At 39.8% G+C, this 12,165-nt stretch overlaps 1 protein-coding gene across 1 annotated transcript in view; it reads left to right on the top strand.

Annotated features, from left to right (window-relative positions):
• Window positions 1–9,123: 9,123 nt before the first annotated feature.
• The window catches only part of tmem8b (transmembrane protein 8B), a 78,415-nt gene continuing 75,373 nt past the window's right edge, over window positions 9,124–12,165 (top strand). Inside the window, exon 1 of the mRNA XM_088336478.1 lies at window positions 9,124–9,361. Coding sequence (XP_088192604.1) covers window positions 9,319–9,361 — 43 coding nt within the window. The 5' untranslated portion in view covers window positions 9,124–9,318. The remainder of the gene's footprint in view (window positions 9,362–12,165) is intronic.

Below are 12,165 nucleotides of genomic sequence, written 5' to 3'. Positions count from 1 at the left end.
CAAACTGTAGACCGTAAAGCAAAGCCTGCAATTGGTTGAAAACGATATCAATAAAAAACTTCAGCGGCTAACAGCCTATAGAAAATATTTTACCAGTCTGTTATTCATGGTGCTAAAAGGACAACTATTAACACGTAACGCCCAGCCTCCTTTTGCTGTGATCACAGCCGCAAGTATTTTTGGGTATGTTTTAAGTTTTGAACATCTTGGAATAGACAAAGTTGCCCATCTTCCTTAAAAACAGCTCAAGGTCCTTAAGGTTTGATGGTGATTGTTTGTGCACATAATTTTTCAGATCTTTCCACAAATGCAGGTGTAGGAGTTTTTGTTTTAATTTTAATATATTTAGCGTTGAAAAGAATTATTCTTTAGTGTGACCAGTGAATGAATTCGCCTCTAGATCTAGCTAGCGCTTCACTAGGAAGTTTAGATTAGAGATTTCTCTTTTTCTTGTATGAAGAGTCAAAAACAATTTACAAATTAATTTAAATTTTAAATCATCACTTTGAGTTCTTGGAATTCTGATATGAATTACTAATCCAGAAAGAGTAGGGACCAAGAAGCCAGGCAGAGTAATCTAAAACAAAACAATTTATTAGTGCAGGTAATCAACAAGAAACAAGAAGAAAAACAAGGGACGCTGGGAAAATCGAATCAGTAAGAAGGTTAATTTCGCTAATACATTCCCCAAAAATCAACAGTATGATGTTTAGTTTTAACTGTCACCCTGAAAGCTGAGCGTCTTGATTGAATTTCGTAGAGCTCCAAATTTTTGCAGCATAGGTCTCGCATGTCGCTAGATGGCCGCTATACAGGCTGGCGCGGTCTGCCTGACGCGCTTTACACAATTGATGCGCGGGCGAGTCCAGTAAGAATAGAGAACAAGCTCTGGTCAGGTGAACATATTTTTTTAAAGAGGCAGTGACGATGTACTAAAATGTGTGATTCCGTCTTTTGGGGAAGGTGACACCTTTCTCTCGCTAGGCTAGGGTGATGCAGTCATTGTGCGACACCCCAGTCCGTCCCCGAATGGCCTAAGTTCTATGAACCGGGGTGGAATGCGGTGATCAGTTCTGTCTGTCGTATCGGAAAAAAGGGAAAATGTGCTCCTGACGAAACAAAGGCGTACGTAGTCCAATAATCTAGTGGAAATGAAAAGGAGACTTTTAAGAGAAAACGGGGAAAGGTATTTTGGGTCTGCCGCCAACATAACTCAAAGACGAAAAAGAAGAATGGAGTAGTTTTTGTGCTTGGCTTTTCTGCCCCACACAGGGGCCAGGAACATATGGATCGCAAGCCACATATGGCTCTTTCCATGAATACACGTGGCCCGGAGATAAAATTACACTCATGCAATCTCATCTGTAGTGTTTCAAATATGACAAGCATGGAGTCGAGTCTATAGCGCGCATAGCTGACGTGGCACTGATGATGTGAATGGTTCAGTCCAGGATAAAAATCATTTTCCCGACCAATATTCCCTTTGAGCTTCCACGGGTCTGAGCAATCACACAAAGCCTTGGAACATCGCTAGGAACAACATTGAGCAGTGTTTATCCCAATCTGACAACAATAATAGGTTTTTCAAAATTGAAATAATTGACTAATGTTATTTTAGTTTGTTGCACAATCACGGTTCATCGGTCTTTCTCTCTTCCTGCTCCTTCGGACTGCGTCCTTGAGAAAAACCTTGATTAATCCCGATGATCTTGTGACGTGAACATACCACTATTTGACGGTGTTAGACACTGTTTCTTTTGTCACATGAGCCAAGTAGAATGAGGCCTGGAATTTTCCTGTAGCATCACATCTTCATGGCTTGGATTTGCTTTTCCAGTTTTGCTCTGAGAGTCCATGTCTCGCAAGGATAGAGGATGATGGAAGTAACCAGCGCTTTATCTTTGATTTCACTCCTATTTTCTTGTCACTCTAGATAGGTTTAACTCTGGCAAGTGTGGCTTTCCCGGCCATGATTTCTGGTGACTCCTCATCTGATATGGCAGCTCCAAGATATTTGGTGACAGGTTCTAGCTCTCTGTGGTTGTGATGTTTCTGGTGATACCTTAGGGATTGTTGGTCATCACTTTTCTCTATTTTCTGTGCTGATTGGTTGCACAATACACAACTGAATTTAATCACATTTTTTAGTGGTAGTGGTGTTGGCTAAAAGATTGATTCAATATATTTGCAACATATTTGAATGGAACACCAGATTTTTCAGCAACCTATAAACCCGAGAAAGAGAAAATGTTTCATGTAACTCTTAACAGTCAGACTCTTGTGACGTTTGACAACACAAAATAAGTAAAAATGGCCAGTTGAGTTATAACCAAAGTCAAGCAAAAATAATCATGTTTAACACACTTTTGACAGGCAGAAACCCACTGAATGTACGGGGTGCATTCACTATTTCAACAGATCTCCATAACCCCCGCCCCTGCTCCAGCTCATGTGTAGACTTTTATTTACTCAATCTCATGTTGATATTGACTTCAAAATACCGGATTTAAAACACAGAGGCGACCTGCGTTGTTTTTACCTGCATGCACTGCATTAGGGAATTAATCTTTCCTTTTTTGAGTCCTGGTTTTTATGCGCTGAATAGATTTTATTGTGCGTTGAGAAGGTCTGGGCAGAGTGCCATTGCGCATGCGCGCAGCTTAGAGGGAACATTGCTCCCCACGACAGTTTACAGTCAAAGTGTCCCATCAAAGGGTCCTGTTTTGGCTGTACGTCTCTAAAGAATCCTTTAATGGAAGCTCATTAAATAATTTAGGGGTCATTGTTGAGATACTTATTGATAAAAACCCACAGAAAAAAAGTAATCGGGCAGAAATGCCAGCCAAGCACCCAGAGCGATTTGATTGGGTAAGCGGTGGGGGTGGGTAGAGATATGCACACACAACACTTCTCTCTGCTCTGCACCGTCTGCACCAAAAGTAAATACATCAATACCCTTGTTTGCAATAAATAAAAATAAAAAACATGCCTTTTTATAGTATTCTTTTAGAAAAGGCTTTCTTTCTTGCAGAGTATGACTAATAGTGGTCCTGTGTACAGATTGTCCTACCTGCCTGCAGGTGCATCCAATTTGATCATTGCATTCTTGGTTGCTTCTCTGATTAGTTTTCTCCTTGTTTAGGCTGGAAGTTTAGAGGTACAACCAGGTCTTGGTAGGTTTGCTGTGGTTTTATGCTCTCTCCATTTTGATCTTATTGCTCACGGTGCTCAGGGCAGTTGTGTAAATTTTGTATTAACTTCTTACATTCTATTCCTGCTTTGAACTTTTCCACAGCTTTATCCCACACCTGCCTGGTGTATTGTTTGGTCTTTATAATGCTTTATGTTCTCAAGTGTCTCTTTACACAAACCTCTAAGCCCATCACAGAGCATGTGCATTTAAACTTAGACTTAATAAGTCATGCGTGCACTTTGTTTGTCATTGTTAGACATTTAGGTCGACATTGGATCATTTAAAATTCATCAGGGGACTTGTAGTCAGTTGAGAACAGGAGGCTGATGTTTTTGCAAAACCTACATTTGAATGTTTTTGATGTACTGTAATCATAATATAAAATGTTAAAATAATTTGGTTCCTCTTAACAATTGTGTCTTACATGTTGTTGATTCTTAAAAAATATTTTCAGGCTTTGAGTTTAAAGCCTAAAATGTGGCTTTAATCGCTGGAGAGTCTGAAAGAACTAACGGTTTCATCCGTAGCCGAGAAATGTGCTCATATTTGCTCGCTAAATGTGTAGCGTCATGTTTAATGGATGCCCTCCGCTACAGCCGCTCGTTCGCTCCCGAACAGAATCTGCTCAGAACAATTATGACTCATTTTCAAGTCACCCGTCGGAAACCTCAAAATAACTCCGCGCTTCTGAGTCGACTTCTTGGAGGGTTCGGAACGTTAGGCAATACCTGTGGCTTTTCCCTCAAGCGTCGGCTCTCGTCTCATCAAACTGTCGTTATTTTTTGCTGCTCAATTAAAGCGACGCTGGAAGTAATTTGAACCTAAAGAAGGCAGGGTATGCTCATAAATTTTGATGCCTAATTTGACAGCTTTATGACTATTCATCCGGTCTGATTGGGGAGCTATTAAACCCTGGTTAGGCAAATACTGGTACCAAGGTATCTCTGCCAATAACAGCCATATTTTATGGTATTGGCCTTTGCAGCAAAGCTCATACCAGTATCAGATATGTAATACTCACATTTCATAATCATATTAACACTTTATTTCAGATTTACCAAAAAATGTGTTCAATAGTCAAAATTACAAACCACAGCATTATCAGCATTCTTCTTTGCAAGTGCTTAATTCTTAAGCATTCGTGATTACAAGTGTTTAATAGACAAAGTAAACCAACACTGGAATTTTAAACATTCCTCCTTGCAAGCGTTTAATAACTAAGCACTCCTCATTACAAGTGTTCAATAGCCAAAGTAAACCAATCCTGGGTTACAAGCATTTTTCTATGCAAGCGTCTTGTATTTAAGCATTTATCATTGATTGTGTTCAATAGTCAAAGTAAAGCAGCCCTGGCATTATAAGCATTTCTCTTTTCAAGCGTTTAACATTCCTGATCAAAAGCCAAAATAAACAAAATCTGAAATTATCACCATTCCTCTTTGCAAGCGTTTAATAATCAAGCATTCCTCATTGCAGGCAACCTATAACCAAGGTAATCCAACCCTGACTTTATAACCATTCTTCTTTGCAAGTGCTCAATAGCGAAAACAGAACCAACCCTGGCATTATAAGCATTTTCCTTTGCAAGCGTTTAAAAACGATTATTATAATTATCCATTTGCCAATGTAAACAACGCTAACATTATAAGCAATAGTAAATATAAATCATATCCAGCAACATAAGCATTCTTATTTGTAAGCGCTTAATAGTCAATATAAACCAACCCTTGCATTAGCAGCATACTACTTTGTAAGTGCTCAATAGTCAAAATATACCAAACCTAGTATTTGAAGCATTGTTCTATGCAAACATTTAATAGTCAAAATAAACCAACCCTGAACCTATAAGCATGTATGCAAGTTTTTAATAACCAAACATTCTTCATTGCAAATTTTCTCATCAATGCCTATTCAATCTTGGAAGAGGATCTTTCCTTTAGCAAGTCTGTCTGTGTAAGAGCGTTTCATCATTGGCCATGAGTGAATATGGGACACCGAGAAAAACTTGAATAAAATGGACAGATTTTCTTTGCTTTAGAGCAGGGATGTCAAACTCATTTTAGCTCAGGGGCCACATAGCAGAGAAATCACCCGTGCCAGAGCCCGGACTAGTAGTTTAGAAAGAATAGAGTAGAAAAGAATAGAATAAACACGCCTTTATTTTCATGACACACATTGCCAATGAAATTCAAAGCTGAGAGAAATAGATGAAGAAAGAAGCTCCTGCAATAGAGAGTATGAAATCAATTCCCCTCATTTATTCATCCTTTTTAATTTCTGTTTTATTTAATTTTTCAATATTTTTTCCTGTTTTGTCTTTTTTTTTATTCTTTTCCTTTTTTTTCTTTGTAAAACCCTGAGGGGAAAAATAGTGGGGTTTGGTCATTTTAAGGCGACATAATTTGTCATATTTTCATTGGTTTTTACTTGCTCTACAAAATACAGTGCCATCTTCTCATCAGATATTACACACTGTCTCTTTAATTGAACTCATGGAAACTCGTGCAAACTGGAAAGAGACAAAAATGGCACACAAATACTCATTTAAGTGCAAATCGTAAAAATGATTTAAATAATGATTCAAAAGTATTTTTTCTGCTTTTCATTTCCATGACTTCATTTGTAACTAAACAGCAGCAATGGTTGTCAGGCCCCTTTCCTCACATGGTTAGTCTGTGCCTTGCAATAATCACATTTTTATTACTATTTCTTTTCTTTTTTTAAAATGTATTTTAACCAATAAGGTGTCTGTCTATGATGTGTTTTGGGTTGTTGGGTGGGGAGGGGAGCAAGAATTTTATTCAGATTCAGATATACTTCATTGTCAATCTTGTACACATGTATACAGAACGAAATGTCGATACATCGGACCCGCACAGTTTCCTTGAATGTACAGATATAAATATGTAGTATTGAGTTGGAGTATTGAAATACTAAATAATATACTAAATAATTATAGCTATGAGTACTATACAGTAGTGCAAAGAGTGCAAGAGGAGCAGCTGAACAGATGTGCAAAATAGAAAGATGGATCTCAGACTTCTTTCCTTGATCGAGCGCAGATACATTACTTGCTGCATCCTCACAGGAACTGACTTGAGCAGCAAATGCTGAAACCTTCGAGTGTCCATTTTTTGCCTGGAAAGTGCTTTACAAATTGATTTGATTTGATCTGATTGATGAATGGTAGTTAGCATATACAACCATTGTTGGTTTGGGAGTGTCTTGGCCTGGTTTTGACTACAAGTAGTCATATATAAAACTGCAGGCCATTGCGGCTTATTTTCTCTTGCGCCTCTCAGCGTTTTCTCGCCACTGGATTCAAAAAGTTGGCGAGCCCGATCTAGCCCCGGGCCGTATGTTTGACACCCCCTACTTTAGAGTGCCTCGTCGTGCCCTGGAAAAGCCCCACGATGACTACATCATGCGTTTCTGTTGTGTGTGGGTCGATAAGAGCAGTGAGTAGCATACGTAACGTAGAGAAGGTGACGTAAACTGGCGCAATGTAACGCGATCCTTCACTTTTCTCCCCCGTTTGTCATTCCCCGAAACGTGAGTCAATGGTGTGAGGTACTCTGTTTTCCTGTCGAGGACATTTTGCGGTTTGAACGGTTACTAAAATCAATACTTGAGCTAACCACCATGAATCCTGCGACAAACTTGTCAGCGCGTGTCATCTTGCTGTCGTCATCTTCGAAAGAAAACTCACAAATTTTGTTAGCCAGTAAATGTTGCTGGTTATAAGCAGGGGTAATGGAATACTTGTAACGGCATTACAAAATCAGGATACAAAGAAAGATGTCATCAAGTTACAGGTGTATTTTGTAAAAATGAGGATGATTTTACAGGATTACAATTTCATTTAAAAGCATTTTTACGTTGCACACTACAAAGGACAACTCTGAAGTCCGGTGTGCGTTAGTTTGAATTATTTTTATCATTTTCCACGTTCGCAATAGCTTTGTTTACTTTGGCAATGTCTGTTTGCATCTCTATCTCTCTGTCTTTGTCTCTCTGTCTTTCAGTCTCTCGGTCTCGGTCTCTGTCTCAGTCTCTGTCTTGGTTTGAATCTCGGTCTCTGTCTCTGTCTGTCTCTCTCTCTTTCTCTCTGCCTGTCTCTCCGTCTGTCTGTCTGTCTGTCTGTCTCTCTCTCGGTCTCTGTCTATACATATCTCCATATATACATTTATATATCTCTCTAGACATCTCTCTATACATTTCTGTCTCTATACAGCTCTCTCTCCATACATCTCTCTATCTATAGTGAAGAAAATAAGTATTTGAACACCTTACTATTTCGCTTTTCTTCCCAGCTAGAAATCATGGAGGGGTCTGAAATGTTCATCGTAGGTGCATGTCCACTGTAAGAGAGATAAACTAAAAAGAAAAATCTAGAAATCACAATGCATGTTTTTTTAACGATTTATTTGTGTGATACAGCTGCAAATACATATTTGAACACCTGTGTATCATCTAGAATTCTGACCCAAAAGACCTCTTCGTTCGTCTAAAAGAATGTTGCCGAAATGTTAATTGACAATATGTATGACATAAGGGCAGCACGGTGGCGCAGTGGTTAGCGCATGTGCGGCACAGTTCATGTCTTGGGAACCTCCTGCGTGGGTTCAAATCCAGCTCCAGACTTCCTGTGCGGAGTTTGTATGTTCTCCCCGTGCTTGCGTGGGTTTTCTCCGGGCACTCCGGTTTCCTCTCACATTCCATAAACATGCATTTCAGGTGAATTGGTCGGTCCAAATTGTCCCTAGGTGTAAATGAGCGACTGAGTTGTCTGTCCCCGTGTGCCCTGCAATTGGCTGGCAACCAGTTCAGGGTGTCCCCTGCCCACTGCCCGATGATTGCTGGGATGGGCTCCAGCACCCCCGCGACTCTACTGAGGATAAGCGGTGTAGCTAATGAGATGAGATGAGATGAGACCATGCCAAGTACAATAAGATATTTGTAAAATGCAGCTTTGAGGTTTGATGTCATCATATTGTCAGTTATGAGTACAATTCATGATCTTGAAAATATACCAGCTGGGTAATTGTACACTTTTTGTTTCTCAAAGTAAAATACTTTTTATTTAAATAATTTGCATATAGTCATTCAACAAAAATGACTCTGCTGGGGACATTCCTGGATGGGGCATGAGTGTCTTAAATTCAAAATGTTAGATACATTCGGAAATGGAGGAGTATTTGCATGAGTACTTTCACATGCTAAGCCTTCATTTTATTCAGAAAGTTCACTCCGGTTTCCTCCCACATTCCAAAAACATGCATTTCAGGTGAATTGGCCGGTCCAAATTGTCCCTAGGTGTGAATGAGCGAGCGAGTTGTCTGTCCCTGTGTGCCCTGCGACTGGCTGGCAACCAGTTCGGGGTGTCCCCTGCCCACTGCCCGATGATTGTTGGGATGAGCTCCAGCACCCCCGCGACCCTACTGAGGATAAGCGGTGCAGCTGATGAGATGAGATGTATGACATAACGAAACACATGTACAATATAACATGTTAAACTATATAAATAAGCACGTTTGAAAAAAAATGGTGTAAGATTAATTTGTAAGGGAAAATATGACAGTTTGTAAGGGCATGGAGCCCTGGAGCTTGACAGGTATGTACATAATAGAGAAAATATTCTATGTTTAACTTTTTATGGACACCCCGAACCACGCACACAGCTTTGGGTAGCTCTTAATATGAGTTTTTTTTCCTGACGTTTTACTAACATACCCTGACCACAATATTCTGACACCTCTGTTTCTCCTTCCCAAACCATAAAGATAACAGCGCCTATGTGCGCGTGCCCGACGTACCGCGCTGCTGCAATTGACGTGCGCGCGCCTCTCCCCCGGAGGACTAACCAATAAGACGCTCCCTCCCTCCTCAGCCAACCGGCAGGCGGCGCACGGCCGTCGTCCGGATGACGTCATGCGCCAACAGCTGGTCGATGAGCTTGGTAGAGAGAAAGAGGGGGAGGAGAGCGGGTGGTGTGTCGGGGGGGGGAGGATGGAGAATGTAAAAATGTAAAGCGGCGAACGTCGAGCTGCATCGCGGCTCCTTCCCACTAAAGACTCGGAAGCAGGCGGAGGGAAGACCCTGCTACCCGGTACCCCGCCACCAGGATGCTGCTCTTCATCCTGCACACTTTGCTCTTCGTTCCCGGGGGTGAGTACCCCGCTTTGTGTGCATGTGTCGGCGGCGTGGAGCTGTTCTTCTGGTCCTGGTGCTGAAACGCTTTGCTGCATGGTGCGCGGCGGGCGCGCAACGGTTTTATCAGCATGTTTTGATTGTCTCTCTGTTGTGTTTATGGCGCATTAGTCAAGGGAGTTAGATAAGGAGCACAAGTGACGTTAAACGTGAGTTGCTTGGGTCAGAAAACAAGTCAACTTGCATCGTGGAATCCGTTGTTCCCGCTCCCCCCCCCCCCCTTTTTACGACAGTCAGGTGTATGTAACAAAGACATCAGCTAGGATGAGAGGATGCCATCCTTGCCAGCTTCTGTTGTTTCTATGCGAGTCGTTTATACTTTTCCATTTGTGTGGCTGAGAACAGAAAACAATTATATTTTTTAAGTTTAGATAGCGTGTAGTTATGCACAATTTATAGTTATGTATTTAAACTATGTGAATTTTTATTTTACTATATCGTCAATGCCCTTTCCGAAAAGACCTATCTTCAAATTGTGGATTCTATATTTTTAACTGTGAACATTCATGCATAAATGACCAAAAGTGAGATCTCAGTTTTTGCCTTTTTTGTCAATTATTTTATCGTAAAAATTCTACTCATTCAAAAAATGACAAAAATGGAGATACGTCCTTTAAAATTTGTCTTTTTCGGCACTTTTTAATTGTAAGCTTTCTTTTCATGCAAAATAAAGGACAAGAAATGGTAATACATATTTTTCAGACCGCAAGCTCTCCATTTTTGGCTTCATTTTTTGCACTTTTTTAATTCGAAACACTGTTCGTGCAAAGGAATGAAAACAAATGGACAGATGTCTGTTTAAAATAGCTGTATTAACATTTGTTGGCTTGATTTTTTGTACTTTTTCATTGTACACATTCTATTCATGCCAAAACATCGCAAACATATTTGTAAAAATGTTAGCATATTAATCAGTTTGCTTCTTTTTTGGACACTTTTTAAAATAAACATATCCATGCAAAAGAATTACAAGGAATGGAAAGACATTTTTTGAAAAAGCAGAATTTAATTTCTTGTTTCTTTTTTTTTTTTTTTTTTGCACTTTTTGTATCGTAAACATGTGGGTTCAAATCCAGCTACCGGACTTCCTGTGCGGAGTTTGTATGTTCTCCTCGTGCATGCGTGGATTTCCTCCGGGCATCCCGGTTTCCTCCCACATTCCAAAAACATGCATTTCAGGTGGATTAGCCGGTCCAAATTGTCCCTAGGTGTGAATGAGCGAGCGAGTTGTCTGTCCCTGTGTGCCCTGCGATTGGCTGGCAACCAGTTCAGGGTGTCCCCTGCCCACTGCCCGATGATTGCTGGGATGGGCTCCAGCACCCCCGCGACCCTACTGAGGATAAGCGGTGCAGCTAATGAGATGAGATGAGATTTTATTCATGCAGAAAATGACAATGAATGGAAAGACACGTTTTAGAAATCTCAGGATCTCATAGTTTGCCTTGTTTTTGCATTTTTTTTTAAAAATAATTGTAAACATTTTATTTTTGCCCAAAACAGACAAAAAATGGGCATGTGACTTTGAAATAGCGTGCTTTCATTTTTGCACTTTAAAAAAAATCAAGCAAAAATATGACAAAAAATGGATTTATGTCGTTAAAGCATCACCAGTTTTTTGCTTCTTTTTAGCACTTTTTTCATTGTTAACATAATTATGCACAATGTGACCAACAAATTGAGATCTATTTTTTTTAAACGGCTTGAACCTCCATTTTTTTAGTTAAAAAAAAAGTATATATTTATGCAAAAGAGACAAAAAATGTTGTCTATTGCATGTCTCGTGCTTTCAACCGGACTTGCCAGACAAATACCGTACACTGACTTTCAAATACCATGTTTAAAACACACTGAAAGAGGAATTGGGGGCGGGGGTATTCATCTCACGTGGTGCTGTTCATCTGGTCCTGGTGCTGAAACGGACCCGCTTTGCTGCATGGTCCACAACAGTCGCTTGATGTTTTTATCGCGGATTTTCATTGTCGCTCTCTTGCGTTTATGTCCCATTAGTCAAGTTAGCGAGTTAACGAGCACAAGTGACGTTCAACGTGAGTTGCTTGGGTCGGAAAACACGTCAGAACGCATTGTAGAATCCGTTGTTCTTGCACCCCCTTTTTTACCATGGTCAGGTATATAATAATAACAATAATAATTTCCTTGTATTGAAAGACATCAGCTTGGCTTCTTTTTCATCTGTGTGCGCGATGTTTATACTTAGATTTCTATTGGCGAGGGGGTGGAAAAACAGAAAACATTTTTTTAAAGTTAAAATCGAGTCTAGTTATGTACAATCTATCGTCCCTTAGTTTAACTGTATATTTTGTATGTACCATATCTTCAATGCCCGCGACCCTAATGAGGATAAGCGGTACGGCTGATGAGATGAGATGAGACATCTTCAATGCGACTTGAAAAAAATAAAGCCCCATTTTTAGGTTCCTTCTTCTTTAACGTTTTTTTTTCTATTCACGCGAAAAAAGACAAAAAATATATTTTTAAATAGCAGCAATTCATTTTGTGGCTTCATTTTTGTACTTTTGTCGATTCTGAACACTCCGCATGCAAAATAAATTAACAAATAATGGATGAACGTCCTTTTAAAATAGCCAAATCAGCATTTATGTCTTCCTTTAATTTCTCATTGTAAACAGTCCATTTATGCAAATAGACAAAAAAATGGAGACACCTCTTTTGGAAATAGCAAAATTATTTTTTTTTTTTGCCTTTATTTTCTTTTAAACATTTCATTCATGCAAAAATCGATA

This window comes from Urocampus carinirostris, chromosome 5, assembly GCF_059441175.1.
Source record: "Urocampus carinirostris isolate Australia breed hairy pipefish chromosome 5, RoL_Ucar_1.0, whole genome shotgun sequence".
Taxonomy (NCBI): Eukaryota; Metazoa; Chordata; class Actinopteri; order Syngnathiformes; family Syngnathidae; genus Urocampus; species Urocampus carinirostris.
This window is presented reverse-complemented; position numbering and strand designations above follow the sequence as displayed.